Genomic DNA, 23331 nt, shown 5'->3' on the forward strand with positions numbered 1-23331 from the left:
AAATTTGCATCGAGATCAGCTTCTGCAGACAATCCGACAAAGGAAGTACCCCGTCAATGAAGAAACGGACTCAATCTGATTGTCGTGATTCGTCTTACTCAAGGGGAAATGAGTTCCGGGGTAACATTCTCCCTCAACCCAGAAACTCGCCCCGAGGACGAGGGACCCCTCTTCTCGTTTCTAGATGTTTGACAAATCTTTCAAGCTCGAGTCAAGCCAGTCCACTACCTTAGGTTGAGACAAGGCGAGCAAACCCTGGTCCTCAGCTCTCATACGGTACATAGGGTATAGTAAGGTATGCAATCGGAACACTACTTGCGGTGCCTCCTATTACTACGCATCGTAAAGTACTACCATGCATAACATACATCCAAACATATTACAAATAAGAGAAGAGACGCTCGTCCACTGCCTAGACTAGGCTTTGGGGGTTCTTCGTCGTGGATCCATGGATACAGGCATTTGCGCCGTCCAGACTACTTCTCCGACCTGCACCAAGACGCAGCAGGGCCCTTGGTGGCCTCGACGGGGAAGGATCCAAACTCTCCCATACCCCGGAAACCCATGGCTCCTCGCTCTAGCCTCGCTCTATGTTGACAGCTGCCTACCACCGCCCCCCAAACGATGGATCGGGCGATGCCTTTTGGGCACAAAGTTTAACCGTCTTCTCTCTCTTCTTCCTCTCCTCTCCTCTCCTCTCCATACTTATTCTTCTACTTCGCCTCCTCTCTCGTTTTCTTCTTTCGAATATACTACTCCTTTTTCGCTTGAACAGAAGGCAAGCCTTGCGTATATAGCTTGCCGTTGATGGTATATACTCGTGTCTAAATACCATTCCTTGCTCTTTACTCTTTACCACGCACGAGTCTCCACAATGACCTCTCCAGATTTGGATCTGGATGTCGCTCCCATCCCTCGTTCGCGAGAGGAAAACCAAGAAAGGTAAGCTTGCTCTGCTTCTCTCTCCTACCTGAAAGCGAGTAATACTGACTTCCAGTAGAGCTTTCATCGCTGCGTCCAGACGCAAAGATCGAAGCTTAGATGCTCGTCTGGAATCGGCCAACAGGGCCTCGATGCTGCACAAAAAGCGCACGGGCAAGGCCCTCCATATTACGAAAGAAATCGTTGAACGCGAGGCCATGTATGAGGAAGTTGACGAGCGTTACCAAGAGAAGCGGATCCGTATGCTTCAAGCGCAGAACCTTCACATCGAGGAGCAGCTGAACCGACAACTACTGGCGGCGCTGGCCGTGCGAAGCAACGGCATTCAACAACGCCGTGCTGCCAACTCACCTCAAGGTCCCGTGAATGGCGTGCGCAAGATGAGCCTGGACCTATCCAGCCTCCGTTCTTCCTTCTCTGAGAGCACGCCGACAGGGGCCATGACCAGTCCGATGGTGATGGATCACAACTACATGCCGCCTCCTTCGTATAACGTGAGCCCACAGTCCTCCTGTATGACGCCTGAGGCATCGTATCCAGAGATGGTTCCCGCCTCCTCGTCGACTCAGATTCCACCATATCTCGCCAATGCCCCTCAACACCCGCCACCATCGCCCCATCAGGCTGTGGGCCCTCAGCACTTTCGTCCGTTCTGGGCAGGCTTCCAACAACAACAACAACAACAACAATATCCAGAGCATCTGCAACAACATCCTCAATTCTGGAACGGGGCCCCAACACGCCAGTTCAGAGACCGACTGGCTTCGGCTCCTGAGATTCCTGTGCACGGTCTCCCGTCTGCTATGCCAGCTTCTTTGTCGTCCTCTGACGCCACTTACGGACGGGTGTCGAACCACACACGAGTCCGGTCCGAACCTGACCAGCCGTTCCTGGCTCAAACACGATTTTCCGCATCGGGATCGAGCTCACCCAAGATGGAGATGGTCTCCACCAGGACCCTGTCCACGCCTGATCTGTGCCCAACACCGGGGACGCCCCACTCGCCCGCGTCGATGGGCCATGATGCAGGGCACCTGGAACTCGAGGCAGTGACCAAGGAGGGCGAGGTTGTCTTCTCTGCGCCCCAGGAACTCGATCCTGACTACGATGAGTTTAGCCGCTTTGCTTGGGGATTGGGTAACGATGCACCGATCCAGGAGCGGGAGACCTTTGGGTTTGACGACTACGTCGCATTGGACGAATTCACGGCGACCGCTTGAACCCTCTGTATTTTTTTGGTCTAACTTGCTCTGTACTATGTTTCACTTCTTCTTTGGCTCTTTTTTTACTCGGCTACTGCACGAAATTTACGGTGACGGTTGGGGGAATCAAATACCCAGGTCATGGCGTTCAACTGTACTGTACATTGGCTATGAGAAATGACACTCTATCATATTGGAAAAATTGTACAGTTAGAAAACTCTGCACAGGGGAGACTCACGTCAAGCATACGAAATTTGGAATGAGTCAGGAGGACCGCAAACAGTAAAGCCACAGCGTATGCAACCTTAATAGATGAAAGCCCCCGCATTCCGGAAGAGTGAACAGAGTTTGACGACCACCTGTTTCAGCTGTAGACATAGCAATATTAGCAATGTACTCTATGCGAGTGGGTATTATCATAATTTGATGGAGAGGAGCAAGAATGAGAATATGAGAGACAGTACAGTACCTCTCTAAGATACTAGTAGAAAATACCTCACTCGAGCAAGCTCATAACCTCAGACAGGAAGTACGTAGCAGAAATCCCGCACAGACCATCGTCCTTTGAATCAGGGTGACAGCCCAGTACGTACCTATGATCTGGATCTGAACCTTTTGTGCAAGGAACTTAAAAAGCTTTTGGAGTCGAGTCCGCGGAGTTAAAAGGTAGAGTTAACTGTGTCTGTACGGAGTACCTAGTACTTACTGACTCGTACTGTATGTAGTCTGTAGACGGTAGAAGCCAGTACGGGAGTACTAGGCCAGCACTAACCACAATAGGATAGTGGGCTCAGTCAGTGCAGCGGGGCCGAATTCGAAAACAGAAATAAAGTTTGGGCACTGCAACCACTGGGGCAGGTGGATCGCCGCTCCTGATTTGGAATAGCAGCTATGGAGTTGGGAGTTACACCCTCAGAACTCTGCAGTTCAGGTTGCAGTGCGACTGTACTTAAGGTTAGGTGCATATGATCTACACAGGCATCTGCATATGCAACTCTCTAGATTTATTGTCCACACGTGGTGATATTAACATCAACATCACTTTTAGTCGTTACTCAGTATTCACTATCTAAGAGAATAGTTCACACAGTACGTATTTGTGAATTGCGACTTGCAAAGGCAAGTATGGTACAAAGTAAGTTGTAACTGCCCCACTAGAGCTAGAGCTTACGCACTGACCACGATCTGGCACTGGTTTCGGCTACCCACAGCCCACAGACCACAGCACCACAGCACCACATTTGCCCCGCTGGTCCTGGCGACTGGATTTGGAGTGATGCCTGACTGGTGCCTTATCTTGTTCTTTCCCTGGAAGTCTCTCAGTGCAAGTGAGTGCAGCACTGGACGATCACTGCGCTCAAACTAGGTATTATGTATAGTCAAGAGTTAAACTAGTTATGAGACTAGGTTACTTCCCAGTAATAAGTCCACATCAGTTACTTATATGGGTTATCTCTGGGCTGTTCATACTTGCCTCCTTACTCAAAAGAGCAATTGCTCGATACCTAGTACAGCCTTGCATCCCAAAAAAGTTACATATAGTGAGTACTGCTTAGCGTGTGGCCCAGGCACGAAGCGAATTTCCATCAGTTTCGGTGGTAAAAGATTTCAAATCAGTGTTGATCTGCTCTCGCCCATGTCCCACCAGCAACTTAACCTAAGGGTAGGTAAACTCTCGTAAGTAGTAACTCAGGGCCCAGATCCAATCATCGCGAGTCCAGCAGGTAGTTCAGACCGGTTTCAGAGTTTCAGCCTTAGGCTGTTGCAGGCATCAACCCCGAACTTGCTTTTCTCATCATCTCAGTTTTTGAGTTGGCCCAGTAACTACGGCCAACTTTCATCTCGGACCAATTCCTCAAAAGGGATATATCGTCCTTGCGCTTTGTTCGTTAGGAGTAAAGGCCAGACCAATACGAAGGTGAATCACGTTGATTCCGATCCATCCCCAGAAATGGAATCACTCCACACCACCCCCGGCCATCGTCGGCGTTGACTTGCCCAGTTACTGTTGCCAGCGCCAAGTGCCTTTTGCCACCCTCAGCTACCCTTTAGTCTAGGTACGGGGGGTACACTTAAGGCACACTACCAACTGGCAGTGGCTCAGCTGGGCAAGAGACACGGAGTTTCTCCGACTCTAAAGCTAGTCCATACTTTATCCTATCGTAAATTCGTATTACCGTGGCCGTTGGGGTTGGGGGTGCATGCGGCTAGAGCCGCCAGACTACCTTACGCCTCAGCTATCGACCATGACCAGACTGCGTAGACTGCCAGAGTGAGCGTGCTTCCAGCAAGGACAATAGGTTGGATGGGGCCGGGCTGGTCAGTTCCGGGGTGGAGGGGCGGTTGAGCAGATCGCGGATCCAATGGGTGAGGAGACAGCGCGCCACCGCATGGGGAGAATGTGGTAAACTTACTGCCAGTCTTCCCAATTTCCCCGTACCCGGCAGAGTTAAAGTTTGAAAATCAACTGATTAGTGTCCAATAGGAAGAGACTGATTGAAGTCCCAACCCCGTTGGACGTTGTGTTTGGCTGCTCAGGCTGGTCCTAAATCATCCCTGATTCGTTTAACCAAAGGCTATCATAGCTATCGTATTCCCTGCTATCGCCCGTCTAAACAATATCCCTGGCTAGCTGATAAGGACAGTGGGAACGAACAAGGAAATGAGGATCACATCAGATGCAAAGGGACTAAGACTACTCCCGCCGACTGAACAGCTCGCGTCCGATATCGCCGCTTTTGCGAACGCTAATGCTCGAGCTGCTGCTCCGTCGCCGGCGGCTGCGGCACTCTGCAGGATCAGCAGGGCTCAGTCCGCTGGCCCGCGCGTGCAGATTCAAAATATCAGTCAAGCTCACCACCCCCACGAGGCGACCGGACAGTCGGGCCCCGGTAATGCAGACGCGGGAATCGACGGCGCCACCGCGTGGGGCATTCCCACCGACGCAGCGGGATGCGTGAGTGATGCCGCATTCATGAATGGCTGAGGTGGACTAGGAAGATGAGGAGTGCTGTAGTTGGGGGCCGGTAAGTTGGTCGTGGCTGCGGGAGGTGACACCGGCGGTGACTGCGTCGAGTTGGTGCTGGCCGCCAAAGGAAGCTGAACGCTCGAGTGAGACGGTGTAGGTGGTCCCGACGACGAGGGCGACAAGGGATCGGTGACCCATAATCTACATTATCCTTCGTTAACTGCAGCCCATTTAACTTCAGCTTAGCAATATAGCACTCACCGATGAGATTTGGTGGCCACCATTTTTGCCACCGTGTGCGCCAGAGTCGAGCTAGGGTTCACATAGAACACAGGAAACGAGTCCTTGCCCTCTATGAGGCCTCTTGCGGATAGGATCACGGAGATGAAATGAATGCAGGTGTTGTGGAGAAGAGGCAGCGATGACGATCTCGTGAGGAGCTATATTCAATCTATCCGTTAGCCAGCTGAGTTTCTACTCCGAAAAATCAATGGCATACCTTGACATCCGTCGTAGAGATGTTGCCCACCACGTTGGAATGGTTATCTACCACAGCAATGGACGAGATTCCTTCGCTGTTCATGATTTGCAGCGCTTCGCAAAGCTGCTTATCACCACTGAATCTTTGTCAGTATGCTCTCAGACAACACAAAGCAGACGAAGCAGGAACACTCACTTGATGGAGATCACCTCGCGAGACCCGATGCCCAAATCACGCAGGTACTGAGGGTACAGCTGATCGATGACGGGAAAGCTACGACCATTCTCCCATAGAAACTTGACCAGTCGGAATTGACTGACGATTCCCACTACTTCGCCGTCCTTGTGTTCATCCACCACGACCACGCGGTGAACACCGCCGCCGAACGTCTCGACAGCCGTCATCAAGTTGGCCGATGCAGGGAGTGTGGTCAGTGGCTCACTCCGGCTCAGCTCCTTCACGTCCTTCAATGGTATCTTGTGCCCGTCCCTGGCCTTTCTTGCCAGCTCTTCATACGATTCGCGAAGTTCTTCATTAGGCTGCGTCAGTCCGGCCGCAAGTAGAAGGTATGCATTCAGATCCGCGTAATCGAAGGTGCCCACGGCCGTCTTGTGTTCTGGGATTTCTCGAATCAACAGCACCGGGGCGTTGGAATCGATCAGTGTCTGTAGGTATTCAGACATTAGCGAACTATAGATCAAGTCTTAAATGCAAGATCAAACATACATTCGTTGCTTCCTCAATTCCAGTATCCAACTCAACAAACCTCAAATCATCCGGCCTGACAAGCTCCCCAATCGAGATTTCTCTCCAATCTCGGCCTGCAAATGCGGGATTGACATCTTTAGGAGCAGGAGGGTTATCGATCAGACTCTGAATCGCTGCCTGTGTGAAGGACGGCTGCCGACGTGTGCGCGGAGAACCAGGTGCAGCGCGGAGACTCTCGCTGAAGCTCTGGCGATGCTGATGATTCGAGTGATTGAGTCGAAGTGACTGGCTACGCGTTGATGGAGAGCGTGAATCGGTACTAGATCGCGGCGATGCAATAGCTGACCCATTGGAATGGTCTGCCACCGCTTCAACATTCTGATGGTCCGCCATGGCTGAGCGCGGGGAAGGGGCTAATCCGCGGGGGGAGCTGATCCTCCCGGAAGGATATAAGCGGACAAGTTCGGTCTCGGGGAAAGGATCAAAGGTAGCTGGCTCACTTATTATTACCTAAAAGAGACGCTCAGGATGCAGTTCTGTTTCTCATTTAGCCAACTGAAATGGCTTCACCAGCAAGATCGCTGTGGACAAGCACCTCAGCTCCCTTGAGGCGGTGCCAATCACGGGGCGGTGCGGGGGAACAGCGGTGTTTGGCTCGGCATCGGCAACTGGCCAATCAGCTGTGGGTATTGGTGTCATGGCGGCGTCATTACCATACCTGAAATTTACCTTATCAACGGTATCGATCATGCAACTTACTGCACGCCTGAAGCAATCATGGCCCGACTTCCGGTTCATAGTCAAAGACCAGGAGGTAGACAGTGAGAACTAGACAGTGAGAACTGTTGTCGATATTTCTATCACCATTTCAGACTCCTTGCATCCATCTGAAATTAAAGAAAGTCGCCTAAGACATCTCGGAGATCTCTCGGATTTCGCTCTCTCATCACTGGCTTTCTGGATCCAGATCTCGGCTGTGACGTCTTTTCTGGCGATTGGCCCGCCATCTTCACCTTCTTTAGTGGTGGCTCTGGAGGTCTAGACCCGGAGACTTTTCTGCGTTGGAAGTATATCGTAGAAAAACTGCTGCCTCTTTTGCCCAAGCCTTGACTGCCTTCTGGGACGATGCGAAAGTCCAAAACAGGGCTGTCTCGGTCTAGAATACCGTCGTCTATCGCGTGTCCTTGACTGCTGGCATAAAAGCTCTTCTGACAGCATTCATAGAGTGTTAGAGGCTCTGATCCTTCCAATTGACTGGATTCGTTGACCACAAACTGTGGGATTGTTGTCACATCCCACGAATCCTTGTCCAGGCCGTCGCCTTGAAGGAAGGATTTGAGATTGGGGCATCCATGGGCGATTATAAGACACAATCCTGGAAGAGCACTGAGGTACCGTATCCCCAACGGTGTAAGGTCTGGTTGGCAGTACAATCTAAGGATGCGAAGGTGGGTAAATGCTCCTGACGTCTCCGCCAGCTCTCTCCACGTTCGTGCGATTCGATCGTTCAGCCCAGCGATACGTGGTCCCGAGCTGTCTAGCATCGGAGTTACCTGCAGTGGCGTTGCGATCTCCAGCGCAACCAGATTCTTGATATTAGCAATCTCCACGAGCTCTGGTACCCGCCCAAACGAGGGAGTCAGAGTCAAGACCAAGCGCCAGCTAAGACTATCGCTCTTGACTACGCTCCAGTATTCTCGCAATGGCATCTGTGGCCATTTGACCTTCATGGATCGGTATTTCGCAACATTGCGGAATTCGGCGGGGTACACTGTTGCAAACAATTTCCACATGTACAAGGTCCTTCTCTGGCTGAAGACCGTTGCATTGGACTCAGCCTTGATTACGGCACAGCATGTCTCAGGGGGGCTGCACTAGGTCTTCACTCACCGTTTACCAAGGTGATCCCACAATCTGCTTGCCATACGCCATGGAATATGGCGAAACAACTCGGGCGTCAGATTCCTCTGATCAGACAGAAGCTGTTCCATTGCACACTCTTTCAAAGAGAGTGCACCCTTCTCGTGTCTTGCATCTCGTTCCACGGTGCAGAATGGGCTCTCATGAACCCAAGACGGGCCCATCGAGTATGATAAACCAGGAGCCATAGCCTGTTCTTCGTAGACCTGGCCGCTTTTCCGGTCCAGTTTTCGGACAGACATGGTAAAGTCACTAATATGGTGGCGAGAAGACTTGACCATGCCAGACTGGGTTGCAAAATAGTAGCAATAGCTGGACAATATGATTCTTTCAAAGCCACTGCAATGGACTGCCCTGCTGCTGATACTGAACAGTCCCTACTCGAGGATCCAGCCTGTAAGCCATTGAAGTCAAGCGTCCGATATCGTTTATAGAGTAACTTTTCTGAGCGGTGCCTTCGATATCATTACTAGCAGCAGCTCAGACTCTTCATTGGATTTGTCAGAGGTATATTATGGTGAAGAACTCCGCCTAGATCTCCAGACGCGAACCGGAATCCGAATAACATCAACCCTGTTATTCACGTGATCTAGCATCACTGTCCCTCTATTCCAATGATAAAAGATAGTCAGCTGCTAAATCTGTGCAGATGTTTCCAATTTTCGGTTATCCGCTATATATGGACATGAAGCGAGAATGATGGACTAGAAGAGAAGTAACGGAAATCCTTGATTTGATCCCAGTCCAAATCAAGTTATGTACAAAGACGGGCTATCAGCCCAGGAGCATCCGATGAGGTCGCCAATCCACCTTGACCTTGACCCCGAACTTAGAGGCAGCTGAAAGCACAATATGGCCGTGGTTGTTCATGCATCTTTCGCTCAGGATCCGCCCATACACGCGCTGAGACTTGAGAGTTGTCCGTTCTTCCGACCCTGTTCTCAGTGCCGCAACCGGCCCCCTCGAGTCAATGAAAAAGGCAGATCGCCTCAGATCGCCGGTAACTCGACATGTTCTTCAGACACTCGGTACGGACAGATAAGTGGTATTGGGTAGTCGCCGATGAGACTGGGTGGACGGCAAAGTCTCTCTCCAGCAGTGACCGTGGACTGAATGACAACGCGGGCAAGTAGCTAGTCGATGAGTTACCCACGAGTGGGTGAAGGAATGATCGGATGTTCGGTATATGAAAGGATTGACTGAGGCATAGCTTGGGAGCTCGCGCGTGTTATCGTATTTTGATGTGTACCTCCTTGGAGTACAGCGCGGCTGAGAAGTCCGGGTATAAGGCATCTCCTTAACGGTGAGCTGCATGTTATGATAGATCGAAAGGCAAGTCACAGTACGGACCTCGAAACTGTTCAGCTAGGATACTAGCATCGAGCAAGCGGCTATTTATAAGGCTAGAATCTCCATATTGAAGACCATCGGGTAGGACTCGAGCGCTTTGGTCAATATAAGGGATGCCAATGTCATCATCAAATGGCACTGAGGCTCCTGTCTCTGTTTGAAAAGAGACATATGCAAGGGCAACTATCCTCGTGGGAATTTCGGCTTGTTTCGAATAATCAGTGAAGCTGAGTCTTAGATTCCCTAGAACCGGAAGCAAAGTAGAGATCTGATCGTTGGTCAAATTGAGAGAAGCAAGGGCACATCTAAACCCAGTAGAGCCGAGGCCATCATAAGAGAGGGGAAATGTCAGATGGGTAGTGATAATTTGCTAGGAAGGGGCAAATTCAAGGGTTAATGCTGAACAGTAGTTCCGCCCTTGTCTCCTTTGCAGCCGATTATTGTTTGTTGATCTCTCTTCTTCTTACCATCACCGCACTGCATCACATTGTCAAATAACCTTGACCTGGTCAAGGTTTCAGAATTTACTACCGATATTGAGAGTAGATCTGTTGTCTCAAATTAGGCGTCCTTCAATGTGATGAAAGAGAGACACATTGACTCATCTTGATGAGTGCTCTCAGGCCAGCGAGGACTCTTTAATTGTCACCGTGTGCCATAGTCAAGTTTGAAGACTCACCCAGTCACTCTCGTTCTCATGTCGTTTCTCTCTTTTCGTTTCGTTAGCAGCCAGAAGCACCTCATGAAGGAATACTGTGGCCCGTATTTGCTCACGTAAATGACTTTTGATGACGAGCACGATCGCGCCTTCGCGTTACTTCTTCGATCTTGCCTAGCCTTCTGGTGCCTTTTACTAAAAGCTCTGATTCGATGACAATCCGATGATTGAGTCAATCTTCAAGGTCAGGCGCGGAGAAGGGACGGCTGATACTGGCTGGTCACAAGCATCCCCAGGCTGACATCGTGTGCCCCTGACGCCAAGAGCTCTTCAAGAACGTCGATCGAAATCGAAGGTTACCACAAAAGGATAGTCAACCATCTCGTTTTGCTCCTCTAACCAGTCAAATGATGGGGACTCTTGTGATAATTGCCACATGTGCTCCCAGAGAAGTCATTGCCAGTGACTTGATGTCCAATACGATGGGGTGTGTTCAAAGGTCAGGAGGACTAAGTCCCCAAATGATATACAGCACAAAATCGCCAGCTGAGTTGAGAGAGAGCCTTATGACTCTTTGCGTTTCTTATGAGGCTGTTTCGTAGTTGTGAGCCATTTGTCGTCTATATAAGTCCATCCCTTGTGGATTCCGTTTCTTTTCTGTCAAAATTTGCCCTCGAAGCTGTCGCTGTCGGAAAGTTGATCGAAGCAGACGCCGCAACGATGAGTTCTGATTCAGCAGGGGAGAGATTCCTGATGACCAAAAGTCGAGAACACAAACCTCGCTCTAAGACCACGAGGAAGTTCAGGGTGCTGAAATTTATCAGCTCTATCCTTTGGAAGCAGGCTTCATTACAGATAGCAAATGCTCGCCAGCATACAGTGTGGCTGTTTGATAATACTGCCTATCAGCGTGTCACTCCCAAAGCCCTTGCGCAAGGACGTCCGGCATGGCGTGTTGAGGTTGTCGCCTGCGTATTTGAAAAGGACAGTCGGAAAGATATCAGCAAGTTTGTCGCAACGATAGCGGATCTCATTGGTCTCGATGGGGAGATAGGCACTGAGTCAGAGACCCGTCATCAAATAGCCCGTCGACTGCGGCCATTCTTGTACCAGACAGCACCTGCACATACGATGGTCATCGAGATCCCGTTGTCAGACGCCTCCATACAGCTCCGTCAAATTGGTCCCACAGACAGCAACGGTATTTGCAGCCAGACCGTGAATCTGGGTTCGCGCCATCTTGCAGACGGCACCAGGATACGGTCGTACCTTCGGGGCTGGGAGGGAGAAGTGTCCATGGACACCCTCTTCGCTGATCCGGAAGGTTGGCTTCTGATTTCTGACATAGATGACACTATCAAATATACAATGACTTCCGAACCCACCGGCATCTTGCGGACTACGTTTGTCGAGACAGCGCGTCCCATTCGAGGAATGCCTCAATTCTACTTCCACACACAAAGACAACTAGTACCAACCTGGTTCTATCTATCAGCGTCACCATACAATCTGTATCCTTTTCTCCGCGAGTTCATCTACACCTGGTTCGCTCCAGGCACTCTCATGCTTCGGGAGTCTTCCTGGATGGATGTCGGTTCGTTGATCCGATCCTTTACTACATACACCATGGAGTATAAAGTGAACAACATGGAGAAGTTGTACCGATCTTTTCCCGAGAGACAAGTGCTCTGCATTGGTGACTCTACGCAGACGGATCCGGAGGCCTATGCAGAGATCTACAGACGGCACCCGACCTGGGTGAAGGCGATTCTGATCCGTAAGGTCACAGATGTCCCGCACTTGGAAGTGAAGAATTCTCCAGAGCGATTCAAGACTGCTTTCAAAGGGGTCCCGGAAAGTGTATGGACAGTATTTGAAGAGCCTGAAGAAGTATATCATGTTGTGGACCGACTTTCTCAGTCGATACTATAGGTTGCTCGCGGTAGAGAAGGAACAGCTCCGCGATTGGTGCGTCAGAACCATCCACAATATTGTGTGCAGAACCCATGGATGAATACTCAGGCTCTTCTATCACCCTACCAAGACGTATGGCGAAAAGTTATCCGATAGTTAGCTGCTGGTAGAGTTGCTGATATAAGCACAGTTACGTCAACATGAGGGCATCCGCATCATCGAAGGCTATACAGTCCGATGCAGTCTCGCTCCGCAGCGCTGCCAGCAAATTATTGTTTCTGGTTATTAGAAAGTCAAATTTTCAGCTGTAAACCATCACCCTTCACAGGGCGTTTGTTTTTCGACGTGATTTCAGAATTTACTGGAGCTGCCTGTGTTGCAAGTGCCTGCGAAAACTCCGACACCTACGACTTCCTCGCACGCTCATTGACCTAGAGGAAGCTCTTCTTACACTGTCAAGAGATACAATAAATGAATAGTCATTTGAACTCAACGGAAGTCTTGCCTAAATACTGAATACTTTTCACCATGAAGCCAGCAAAGCCAGCGCAAACTAATATGGATGAACAAACATTCGTCCCAAGTACGATGAGGGCCCTTTACTACAGCCTAGACGACAACCACAACCACGATGTGAAAGCTGTGGATTCCCCCGAGCCAGGCCTGATTTTCGACACTGACTTTCCCACACCCATGCCGTCACCGACCCAATATCTCATCAAAGTCCAAACGGCTGCCTTCTCGCATGACGAGCTGCGACTGGCGAAGCTGCTCAACCCGAGGATATCCATGCCAAAGATTCCCCTCCACAACTTCTGCGGCACAGTCATCAGCACCCCCGATGAAGATCACTGGAACGAATCCGGTCCCAAGTTCAAAATCGAGGACGCCGTCTTCGGTCTGATCAGTCACACCCGGGACGGCGCCGCAGCCGATTACCTCCTCGCAACGGAAAACGAGCTCGCATTCAAGCCGAGGAACATCAGCGCCGCCGAGGCAGCGACGATCCCCTTACCCGCCCTCACCGCATGGCAAGCCCTCTTCACCTACGGCAAACTGAATCCCGCAGGCACGGACCATGTGCGCGGTGGCCTGCGCGTGCTCGTCACAAACGCCTGCAGCAGCGAGGTCGGCATCCAGGCGCTTCAGCTGCTGCGGGCCCCGTCCTTGTTCCCGCACTACCGCCCGTGGATCTGCGCAACCTGCGACAACGAAGAACAGGGGACAACCCTCCGCGACCAATTCCAGGTGGATGAGTACATTGTCGCCGCCCTCCCGTTGGCTGCTGACTGGGACCTGGCTACACCCTTCAAACAGAAGCAGTGGGGGCCCGTGGATATCGTCATCGACTGCGCGGGCGAAGACATGTTTCAGCAAGCCCACTCACCAGCAGTCGTCAAGGAAGATGGTGCCGTCTTGACCGCCGTCGACTCCACCCCGGCTCAGAACGGACGGACTGAGGAAGATACACAGACCGGCAACGGCTCGAAGAAGAAAGGCCCCTTGAGCCGGTTTATCTCCGTCGAGCCGGATGGGAAGGCGCTCGCGCACATCGCGACGTTGGTTGAGGAACATAGCGTCCGCGGACGGGTCGAGAGCATCACGGATCTGGTCAACGGCGCAGACATACTAGCTGCGGGAGCTGCTGGCGCCGGAGGAGGGAGGCGAGGAGGCATGATGGTGATCCGGGTTAACCCATAGATGGTGCATAGTCATTGCATATTCCGGCCATGGGTTTTTCGTTTCTGTCATAGCAATCAGGATGCTGTCATTTGATTGGGTCAGTATACGGGATAAGGACACAATTTGCATTCGAGCGTACGAGCACGTCGTTTTCGTTTTGAGCCTTATATTTCAGGTTCTATAATGGAACTTGCGTCAATCTATGACACCTAGTTGGTCAAGAAGGGTACTCGGTACTCAACAATAATCGGAAGACTCGGAATTGAAAATGGTGGTTTCAAGATAAACACACATTCTGAAGTAAAAGTAGGTAAAGTAGGTCCTCATCAACTGCCTGAGAAGGTTCACAAGGCGAAGCACACAAAAGCCGAGAGATAATGGGGACACTCACTCCAAGCTGCTTCCATTTGTGGAGTCCAAGTGCTGGAGCGCATTGATGCTTCAGCGATCGAACTGTCGAGACAGGCCCACTGCTATCGATAGCCTGCGCATGGCCTATAGAATTTCGGTTATTGTGTATGATGATGCTCTGTCCTGCCGCCGCAAGACAGCCCTGTCCGTCTCTTTCTCGAGGGAGACACGAACAGAAAAAGAAGAAAGCAGGTACAAGAAGCTCCGGAGAGATGAAAAGTTTTGGAATTCGAAAGACCCGACGGATAATCGTTCAAGGAAACAAAAAGAGGAACGTCACCGTCCGGTCTCAACCCGCATGCTTAAAAAAGAAGAAAAATACATGAGATCGATCCACAGGTCTCTCTGCGTGCTATGTTCTGTGAGACACTGGTGGAAGACGTGAATGGGAAAGACAGAAGCGAAGACTGAAAAAATTAGATTGATAGCGGTTGAAAACCTGCATACCGGTATGAGACAAAGTAGCAGGACAGTTACTGCTACAACAAAGAATCAAGTCTGGTAAAAACGCTCAAACATGCTGCGACAATCTGTAGAGGTTTGCACATCAGCTTCTGTAACACCATAAATAGAGAGCGACGAAACATACCTCCAACTGAAGTTCTCGATCCTTAGCTTTATTGACCTCGTCGTTGATGGCCTGTGCCAGGTTGGCACCAATCGCCTGTCCACCACCCGGTCTCCGAGCGAACGGCCACTGGGAATATTCTGCCAGCAACTCATCAACTTGCGCAAAAGCCCGCTCTCTCGCCTCATGGCTCATTGTAACAAGTGCATTCTCCAACACGTTGGCCGCATAGGCCGCGCATACCATGACAACAGTTCGAAGATACCGGAACTCAGCATCTTCAGGGAGCCATTGGTTGGCCGGCAGGATCACGGTGCGACTGCTACAAACGTTGCGGACACGGCGATGAAGATCATCTTTGGCGCCTCCGTCGGCGACTGGGTGTGTGGCCATGTCAAAGAGGAGGAAGTTACGCTTTTCGGTACGGAGAATGCCTTTGTCGACGAGACCTTTGGCAAGTCGTTCGCGGACCTGTTTGAGTTGATATCCAATCTTCATCAAGTTCCATGTTTCACCTAGACATAAGCATTAGCTGCATGTCTTCTTTTTGTAAGCCGTCAGAATCTCAGTGGCCAGAGCCTTTGCACGCACCGCTCATCAGGTCAATCCAAGAGTTCACGCTCATCTTCTCACTCGACTTCATCATCTTCAATGCCTCGTCCAGCAAGACCTCACCCGTCAATGTATCATCGATGACTTCGATTACGCGATCTGCGAGAGGGAACCGTCGCCGGGAGGAGTCCTTTTGCATGCTGATGCGACCGCGGAGAGCCAACTCGATGACAATGCAACCTCGAAGAGCATAGGAAATATTTTCGTTCCAGAATGAAAGGTATCCCTAACAGAGTAAACCAATGTCAGCACTGCCTCGTCAATGCGCACAAGCGGCTCATTGAGCTCGCGGCAATGTTTCCAATCCAGCACTGACCTGTTTATCCTTCAAACCCAGCAGCAGCACTTCCTCCATCAGGGTCAATTTGGGCTGCTTGCTTCGCTCTTCGGTCTCACTCAGATCCCGGGGATCGAAAGCGATCTTGTGGCCATTCTCAGAGCTTGTGAATGAGGCCTCAGGTCCGCGGTGGTCAAGTGCGGAGCCATTTCTAGATACCGGAGAGGACACTCTGCTATCATCGTTGTCATCTCCGCCAGCGACTCGACCGCCACCTCTCCGGCGAGTCAAGCCCCCGGCTGAGGCCATGAGGATGTCGGGATGTAGGACGGTGGACTGAAAGCGGGGAACTGGTTGAGCAACTGGTGATGATGGGGACTCGACCGTGGGCGGTATATGGTGATGCTTCTAGGTTGGGTTCGGAGCAGACCAGAAACTAATGAAAAGAACAAGAAGAGGAATCTGGCGTATATCCCACTGATTTCCTGGGTGGAAATTAATTGTCAGGGGCGGTGGAGCGCAGAGCACAAGGAGAGTGACAGATGAAAGAGACTACGGAAGACAAGAGAAGAAAATCACAGGGAAGAGCCAGAGGATGACTAGGAGGTATACCAAGTGACCGAAATCATTTGCTTTGTAGATACTCAAGGAAACAGAGAATTGAAGTTCCTGTGCCTAATGATAATAATCTAAAAGTTCATGGTCGTCTCAAAGAACATTTCTTTAATCTTTCTCACTAACTTTGCTGGTTTGTTAGCGCTTCGCCGGTTACGGACGAGAGCCGCACCATGATACATCTGACCTTGAACCTCAGCAATAACTGGCATGGTTTCAATTGACTTATCATAATTAACTAACTATGCGAACCCAATTAACCCTCAGACGGAGAATTTGTCTAGTTTGGCCCCGTGAAACGCAAATCATACATGCTATTCCAAACAGACACCATGCCACTTCCTAACAGGTACACGTCATCCGATTAGTGAGACAGACAGATAGAAACGCTGAAGTCAACAGAGTACTCCAGCCTTAACGATGTATGAAGGAAACCGTCATCTTCTCAGACGTCTTCCTTATCTAGGGACAGCAGTAGACTGGTCAAAAATAGCATTCAAATGTGATATACACGATATAGTAGGGCGACAAAGCACCGGCATGTATCAGCATACAAAGCAGCGTCCACGATGGCCAGGGGAACTCCGACTCTAGGATTTTGTGGCAGATGCACGCTCACATCCCTTTCCTTTTTCTATCAGACCCTCCAACCTATTCCCAAACCGTAGTATTAAGTGTTTAGTGGGCTAATCATCATTAGCGTCAATCTCCAGGATCCTTGTTTTCGCACTAGATAAAACTTACCATCAGGCTGGGCAAGGATGTACTCAACAGCCTTGTCAACTGTTGAAAGAATAAGTAGATGTACTTTGATGAGCGATCCGCTAGGCATTGTCCGAGTGTACTTACCACTGTGGATAGTGTCGGCCTCCTTGTCGGGGATCTCAATGCTGAACTCCTGTTGACAGACTCGTTAATATAATGCTCTTCTGGAAAATCGGCCGCTAAACCATACCTCCTCAATAGCCATCACAACCTCAACAGTATCCAGGGAATCCAGACCGAGGTCGTTCGAGAAGTGGGAAGAGCCGTTGATCTGTTTCACGTTAGACTTCGTCCACATGACCAATATTCGCTCCCTTCAAAGTTTGAAGTTCGAAGGGGTAGCCGGCCCATAGCATCAGCTGGCATAAACGGTGACCACGAACCTTGCTGGCATCGGAAACCTATACACCATCAATCGCGTCAGTAATTCTATACTCAAACACCAGCTTCGGTAATGTATTTGCTATCAGGGTCGATAGACCACTGGGAGTGAGACAAAAAGAAGTCGAATGAACGAACCTTGTCAAAGTTCTTCAAGAGGTTGACTATCCGGCCCTCGACCTCCTCCTTGTTCAGACCGGTGGGGGCGGAGTAGAGGCGGACACCCTGGTAAGCAAAGCGAGGGGCGAATTGAGCAGGACGAGCAACAGGAGAGCTACGGATCTGGAAGGCAGCAGGAGTCCTGACGGCACGGGGAACGGAGGCTCTCAACGAGCGGACGACAGCGGAACGGAACATGGTGACTGTGTTGAGGGTGGGTTAAAGGGGCAAATTGCCTGACGAAGTAAGACCCGACTGAGGGATAGAATATTCAAACAAGAGAATATAGAACAAGAAATGGAGGAGACGAGTTCGTCAGGGAGAATTGATAGATACCCAGGGAACTTGATTGACACGAGAGATGGAGGTTTCCATCTTTTGCTTTGCGCTTGCGGCTCGGGAAGCAAAATCCTGCCGGCGGCCAATCAGCGGGCGGCAGAAAGGAATGACCTAAGCAGTACCATTGCTAACTTGCTCCAAGCCAGCAAAAGACAGTCGGAACCTCATATCTTGCTGCCATTGAACCCTCTCCACCCCTCAACTGGGCCCTCGCTCTCCTCACTCTCCTCACTCTCCCCGTCTGCTCGTCGTCTTTTCTCTCCTCTCTATTCTGCTTCTCTACAACAGTCGCAATGGCCTCCTCGACATCTGTTGCGAGGCTGGTCGCCTACCGTCGCCCTACTCCCTACCTGTGGGCCTCTTCTCTCCGTCTTTCGCCCTTGGGTTCAATCGCAAACTTCTCCTCCTCAGTGTCGAGAGCTGCTACACCAGCTGGTCCTCCTCAGCCTGGATTTCGTTTACCTGCGCCGAGGAAATGGGACCAGGATCCCGAGTCTTCGCTAGACAAGGCCAGCAAGTACTTCCTGATGGCTGAATTGTTCCGGGGCATGTACGTGGTTCTGGAGCAGTTTTTCAGACCACCGTAAGTTTTCCTGGCACTTTCGCATCTTCAATCTTTGTACATTCTCGGAATCAGTTTTTCACGATTCTGGCTGTACATCTTGGTTCTTTTTATGCATTTTGGGGAATCATGGGGCTAAGACCAACTTCTAAATTATAGTTACACTATCTTCTACCCCTTCGAGAAGGGTCCCATCTCCCCCCGTTTCCGTGGCGAACATGCTCTGCGCCGCTATCCCACTGGTGAGGAGCGTTGCATCGCTTGCAAGCTCTGCGAGGCCATTTGCCCCGCTCAGGCTATTACCATCGAGGCCGAGGAACGTGAGGACGGAAGCCGTCGGACAACCAGATATGACATTGATATGACCAAGTGCATCTACTGCGGTTACTGCCAGGAGAGTTGCCCTGTTGATGCTATTGTCGAGAGTAAGTTGATCCGGCAGGTTGATTAGTGTGACTTCACAGCTGACAGGATACGCGCAGCTTCCAACGCGGAATACGCCACTGAGACCCGAGAAGAGTTGCTGTACAACAAGGAGAAGCTTCTGGCTAACGGTGACAAGTGGGAGCCAGAGATTGCCGCAGCCGCTAGAGCCGATGCCCCCTACCGGTAGGGCGCGGTCGATTTCTCTTTTCATTCATGAGAACCTTTCTACGCTTGGCTGTTGTACTCTAGCGATCCTTGCCGAGAGATCAGAAATCACAAAACTGGAGTGACGGAAAAAGGAGAGTTTTCCATCTATTCGAGATGGCAAAGGTACCGACTCCTTCATGGGAAGTCTAACTTTTGCCTCTCCGCCTTGTACATAACGAATCCTCCGCCTGCGTTATCCCGCATATACAGTTCAGGCTCAAAGGAGTTTTCGAGTCGCCAAAAACTGGCGTTCCTGTTTTTGTCTTTGTCGCGATGTCAGAGGAAATCCTGGTTTGTCTTTGTTTATTTTCTACTGTTCTGCTAACGAGTCAATCGAACAATTCACTTTTCATTTGTATCAACATGGTATCTGTCCAGCCTGTGCTGCATGGGGTCTTCTAGTCTTCCTCAATAGCAGTAGTCATCCGAAGGCATTAAATATATATGCTCCATCAATGTAGGACAATAAACGAAAAGACAAAAAAAAGCCCTGATATTTGCACGAACAAATCGCTGCCTATGCATACATGCACAACATGAAAAGAGAGCATTTCCCAAAAGACCCCAAACACCAGTTCTCCAGATCCCACACTCAGTTTCCTTCCCTTACTTTTTGACAGGGTTGTCTATCATGGACACACACACAACTGTGGGCCATCATCGTGGATGCTTTTCCTTCATTTCTTTCCACCCACCTTGGCTTTGAAGCTTCCCTCAAATCCAGGTCTGGCCTTCTTCTTGCCTGCGGCAGGTTTCTTGCCCTTGTTGCCCTTCTCCTCGCGTCGCTTGCGGAGGTTCTCCTCGCGCTTCTGCTGACGCGCGTCCTTGCCCTTCTTGACGGTCTCGAGACGCTCCTTCCATTCCCGCTCGGACTTCTTCTTCGCGGACTCCTTGCGCTTCAGCGCCTTCTTGAGAAGCGAGGTGTCATCCCGGACCTTTTCACCGTGCGCCCGCTTCTTGGCATTCAGCCACATGTCCTTCTGTTCGATATCCGCACGCTTCTCTTCGCCCATCTCGGCCAGGCGGGCCTTCTTTGCCTCTGCGGCCTTGAGTGCCGTAGCGGGGTCCTGGGGTCCATGGCGCTTTGGCTGTTCGCGGACGTTCATCAGACTGGGATCGGCCTGCTGGCCGTCGGCGAACACCACCCGGCCGAATGAGAAGTTGACGTTCGACCCGATGGAGTCTGCAGGGGACCGCGGCGATGCAAGAAGCGAGCCGGAGCCACCGGGGAGAAGCGCTTGGCCATAGCCTCGTCTTTGGCGCGCTGCTCTTCTTCCTTGGCCTTCTGTCGCAGCAGTTTCTTGTGTGCCTTGCGCTGCTCGGCTCTTTGCCGGCGAGCCTCGATCAGTTCCTGACGGTTCCGGGCGGGCTTGCCATCGAATCCGTCGGCCTGCCGGGCGGCACGCAGCTCGTCCAAGCGCTTCTGTAAGCGCTGTTTTAATTCTTCTGGGGTCGGCTTGAGAGGCTTGGGTTCAGATGATGATTTTTGGGAGGCGTCGTTGGTTTCAGTGGAAGCAGTAGGGGGGCGATGGAAGATATGGAAGAGCTGCCGGAGTGGTCATTTGAGGCATCAAACCCGGGAGAGGTGGGTGCTGAGGATGGAGACGATGACTGTTCTGCGGGCTCGGGGTTGAAGTCGAGTGAGAGGCCTTCCTCAGGGACAGCTCCTTCTTGCTCAACCTCATCATCGCTGTCTTCTACCTTGGAGGGCGTCTGCTCTTCTCCCTTATCGCTCGCGGGTTTCGACCCGGACTTTTCAATTTTTTTGTCTTTTTTGGAAGTTTCCTTGGCCTTCTTCTTCTCTTTCTGAGCGGCTTTCTTCTGTGCTTTCTTCTCCTCTCTTAACTTCTTGCGCGCTTCGGCTTCCTCCAACTTGGCTGCCGTATCATCCGATTGCTCTGTGGCGGCCTGCTTCTGCTTTTTCGATTTGACATCGCCTCTCTTCAGGCCTTCCTTGGGAAGTTCAGAGCCCAGCTCTTCTTCCTCGGATGACTCGGACCCATTCTGCACCTCCTCGTCACGCTTACGCTTCCGAGCATTTTCGTCCATCACGTCCTTGGCCGTTTTGGCAGAATCGGGGTCCAATTTCGCACGTTTGGCTTCGCGGGCTTGCTCCTTGGTCTGCTTCTTTCGCTTCCATTGGTCCTATAGGAGGAATTATGGTCAACCACGGCCGCTGAGCATTCGAGCAAAAACGGAGAGAAAGAAGTAAGAATTTTTCCTCTGGGTGGAGAGTATGGGATTATTCATGATGATCACGTACGCTGCCATCTTCACCATAATAATACTTCGCAGGAATCAAAGACAGAAGGCCGTCGAAGGCCTGAGCATGGCTTCGCAACCGTTCCTGATAGAAAAGTTTGTCAGTTTCCCAAGTGTCGTGAGCGCGGGGCTTACGAGGCTTCAGCAACCACATACCTCGATATCATCCATTCTGACTTCGATAACCAGACCGCAGACTATCCAATTATAGAAACGAGCGATCTCGTTGCAATATCCGGACGATGTTTTGTCCTGCTGGTTGTCCAGAAGCGGTCGGTCAAAGTCGTTAGTAAAAGCTGCGATACCTCGAAAAATTTAGGTGGGTGTTGAAATCTTGGCATTCAGTTTCCGCTCGGCTGGACTGATTGGAATGATTGGTTCACCGCCCGCACAGTAGATTCACTATCCACATTGAGATGTATGAGGATTGTCCCTAATTTAAGGAAGGTGTTGACATAGGTCTTTTAAAGTGGAGGACATTATGCATATGAAAAGACCAGACGCTATTTTCCTGAGTGACTGGAGATGCTATATAGTGTTGATGTTCTTAGTCTATAGCTGCCCCTTTGTCACTCTACACTTGAACGGAATAGCTTGTCTTAGTTAAACTGGATGACTGACAGGAATGTGGAACATATAAAGGTGTGAGACAAAGAATAGTTCCTTCAAAGGGGTGCTTGCAAACAGTCGATATCATCTACCTATGCCCTGGACATAAGCATCATGCCATAGCTTGCCCATCTAACCTCATGGTACCAAGAGGATGAGATGTGAATATAGAAATGCCAAGTACTCCTTCGCTATATCTATCTTGTTGAGCCTTGAATAGAAACTCTAATAACGTCCTACCGAAACGAAACCTGCCATCTTGCGGCTCGAACAAGCGGTTTTCCATGGTAGACCACGCTCGTCAACCTTGAACCCTGAGTAATGACCGAGTATCAAGACCAGGACATCCTTCGCTCCTGACATCGGTGATATTGTCATACGGAAACGGAACAGTCCAGACCAAATCAAAGCTGTTCAGGATCAGCAAGGATTCAAGCACATTATAGTCCGGCACGACTCACCGGTCCTCTGGATATTCCGGGACATGATCAGAGCCCAATTCCTCCACGATTTCTTTCATTTTCCCGTGTCGCCAGGAAATCAGAATATTTCCCGGGCCCTGGAAGTTCCTCACGAGTTTTGCTACGCATCTGACTTGATTCCGTTTGCATGAGAGATCAACTGCAAGACCTAGATCGATGGCGAGCGGGAGGACGGTCTCGAATGAGCGTCTGTGTTGACCATCTAAGTGGAGAGTAAGGGGTTAGCTTGACATGATCTGACTGAGCCGTAAGGTAACGCCAGTAGAGACTATGGCATACATCTGTTTGGCCTCGGCGCGGCGATATGGCCGATGTCATATGGTGAGTTGACACCGAACACGTCCCGGAGGCATTGGGCTCGCTTGAAGCCGTCGGCATTCAAGCCGGAATCCTCGGGGTTGCCGGATTTCTCGCCATGACGGATGATGTAGACTGTTGGTTGACCTGCCGCCGTTGGGGTGATCAGGAGGGATGCAAGTAGCAAGACGAGGAAACAAACATGATACATTATGACCAATATCCGCTCTGGGCAAATGTTCTCTATGAAGATGCGCTGCTTAGATGGACATGAAAATGTAGATAACTTCTTATAGGCGCTCCATCACGGTCTCTCCTGAAAGCATGCTTGACCGTAGACAAGATGCGTACCACTCCACTAGTGAAAGCAAGATCAAGCGTGGCTTGCGTAACATTGCGCAGTCGATCAAAAATCAAGCTGCAGAGGTATGACTTGTCCAATGCAGTTTCTCATGCTAACTGTCTCAGGCTCATCATTGAGGAGCTCGTGTCTCGATTGGACTGAGCAAAATTTGGTGAGAGGTAGATCAGG

At 50.7% G+C, this 23331-nt stretch overlaps 9 protein-coding genes across 9 annotated transcripts; 4 read left to right on the forward strand and 5 right to left on the reverse strand.

The window, feature by feature from the left end:
• Positions 1–874: 874 nt before the first annotated feature.
• P174DRAFT_460666 (uncharacterized protein) lies at positions 875–2162 on the forward strand (the record flags this gene model as incomplete). Its single annotated transcript, XM_024829912.1, has 2 exons — positions 875–942; positions 1001–2162. 2 exons carry the CDS (start codon positions 875–877, stop codon positions 2160–2162), a joined length of 1230 nt encoding a protein of 409 aa, XP_024683203.1.
• A 2678-nt stretch (positions 2163–4840) lies between these two features.
• On the reverse strand, positions 4841–8234 carry P174DRAFT_460667 (CBS domain-containing protein; the record flags this gene model as incomplete). The annotated part of the gene is made up of 9 exons (XM_024829913.1): positions 4841–4997; positions 5048–5314; positions 5375–5553; positions 5613–5730; positions 5790–6259; positions 6321–6557; positions 6873–7031; positions 7217–8171; positions 8200–8234. The coding sequence occupies 9 exons, from the start codon at positions 8232–8234 to the stop codon at positions 4841–4843; spliced, it is 2577 nt and encodes an 858-aa protein (XP_024683204.1).
• A 2716-nt stretch (positions 8235–10950) lies between these two features.
• Positions 10951–12162, forward strand: P174DRAFT_370777 (phosphatidate phosphatase App1 family protein; the record flags this gene model as incomplete). Its single annotated transcript, XM_024822349.1, has 1 exon — positions 10951–12162. The coding sequence occupies one exon, from the start codon at positions 10951–10953 to the stop codon at positions 12160–12162; it is 1212 nt and encodes a 403-aa protein (XP_024683205.1).
• A 470-nt stretch (positions 12163–12632) lies between these two features.
• Positions 12633–14342, forward strand: P174DRAFT_441912 (NADP-dependent oxidoreductase). Its single transcript, XM_024827456.1, has one exon. It carries the CDS (start codon positions 12733–12735, stop codon positions 13843–13845), a length of 1113 nt encoding a protein of 370 aa, XP_024683206.1. The 5' UTR covers positions 12633–12732; the 3' UTR covers positions 13846–14342.
• A 375-nt stretch (positions 14343–14717) lies between these two features.
• Positions 14718–16004, reverse strand: P174DRAFT_369769 (GOLPH3/VPS74 family protein; the record flags this gene model as incomplete). Its single annotated transcript, XM_024822297.1, has 4 exons — positions 14718–14768; positions 14828–15321; positions 15398–15644; positions 15735–16004. 4 exons carry the CDS (start codon positions 16002–16004, stop codon positions 14718–14720), a joined length of 1062 nt encoding a protein of 353 aa, XP_024683207.1.
• Positions 16005–16572: 568 nt separating this feature from the next.
• acpA (acyl carrier protein) lies at positions 16573–17949 on the reverse strand. The gene is made up of 6 exons (XM_024827457.1): positions 17595–17949; positions 17459–17476; positions 17266–17346; positions 17160–17208; positions 17055–17093; positions 16573–16996 (listed from the first exon to the last, which is right to left on the reverse strand). The coding sequence occupies exons 1-6, from the start codon at positions 17811–17813 to the stop codon at positions 16989–16991; spliced, it is 414 nt and encodes a 137-aa protein (XP_024683208.1). The 5' UTR covers positions 17814–17949; the 3' UTR covers positions 16573–16988.
• Positions 17950–18110: 161 nt separating this feature from the next.
• On the forward strand, positions 18111–19570 carry P174DRAFT_441915 (NuoI/complex I 23 kDa subunit family protein). The gene is made up of 3 exons (XM_024827458.1): positions 18111–18537; positions 18676–18941; positions 18999–19570. The coding sequence occupies exons 1-3, from the start codon at positions 18248–18250 to the stop codon at positions 19127–19129; spliced, it is 687 nt and encodes a 228-aa protein (XP_024683209.1). The 5' UTR covers positions 18111–18247; the 3' UTR covers positions 19130–19570.
• Positions 19571–19826: 256 nt separating this feature from the next.
• On the reverse strand, positions 19827–21578 carry P174DRAFT_512742 (putative 60S ribosome biogenesis protein Rrp14; the record flags this gene model as incomplete). The annotated part of the gene is made up of 4 exons (XM_024831905.1): positions 21413–21578; positions 20812–21294; positions 20375–20695; positions 19827–20273 (listed from the first exon to the last, which is right to left on the reverse strand). The coding sequence occupies exons 1-4, from the start codon at positions 21563–21565 to the stop codon at positions 19827–19829; spliced, it is 1404 nt and encodes a 467-aa protein (XP_024683210.1). The 5' UTR covers positions 21566–21578.
• Positions 21579–22321: 743 nt separating this feature from the next.
• On the reverse strand, positions 22322–23010 carry P174DRAFT_371384 (putative phosphoglycerate mutase family protein; the record flags this gene model as incomplete). The annotated part of the gene is made up of 3 exons (XM_024822375.1): positions 22322–22430; positions 22482–22704; positions 22782–23010. The coding sequence occupies 3 exons, from the start codon at positions 23008–23010 to the stop codon at positions 22322–22324; spliced, it is 561 nt and encodes a 186-aa protein (XP_024683211.1).
• Positions 23011–23331: the final 321 nt, after the last annotated feature.

Source organism: Aspergillus novofumigatus (genome assembly GCF_002847465.1).
Source record: "Aspergillus novofumigatus IBT 16806 chromosome Unknown P174scaffold_4, whole genome shotgun sequence".
NCBI classification, from domain to species: domain Eukaryota; kingdom Fungi; phylum Ascomycota; class Eurotiomycetes; order Eurotiales; family Aspergillaceae; genus Aspergillus; species Aspergillus novofumigatus.

Bases quoted from the DNA above. Each gene is read 5' to 3' on its own strand.
- acpA (XM_024827457.1), bottom strand. From the start codon at position 17,813: ATGTTCCGTTCCGCTGTCGTCCGCTCGTTGAGAGCCTCCGTTCCCCGT. The intron at 17,209-17,265 runs GTATGGTTTAGC...GTCTGTCAACAG, and splicing joins TTGTGATGGCTATTGAGGAG to GAGTTCAGCATTGAGATCCC. The intron at 17,094-17,159 runs GTAAGTACACTC...TTCTTTCAACAG, and splicing joins GGCCGACACTATCCACAGTG to TTGACAAGGCTGTTGAGTAC.
- P174DRAFT_441915 (XM_024827458.1), top strand. From the start codon at position 18,248: ATGGCCTCCTCGACATCTGTTGCGAGGCTGGTCGCCTACCGTCGCCCT. The intron at 18,538-18,675 runs GTAAGTTTTCCT...TCTAAATTATAG, and splicing joins GAGCAGTTTTTCAGACCACC to TTACACTATCTTCTACCCCT. The intron at 18,942-18,998 runs GTAAGTTGATCC...GGATACGCGCAG, and splicing joins TGTTGATGCTATTGTCGAGA to CTTCCAACGCGGAATACGCC.
- P174DRAFT_441912 (XM_024827456.1), top strand. From the start codon at position 12,733: ATGAGGGCCCTTTACTACAGCCTAGACGACAACCACAACCACGATGTG.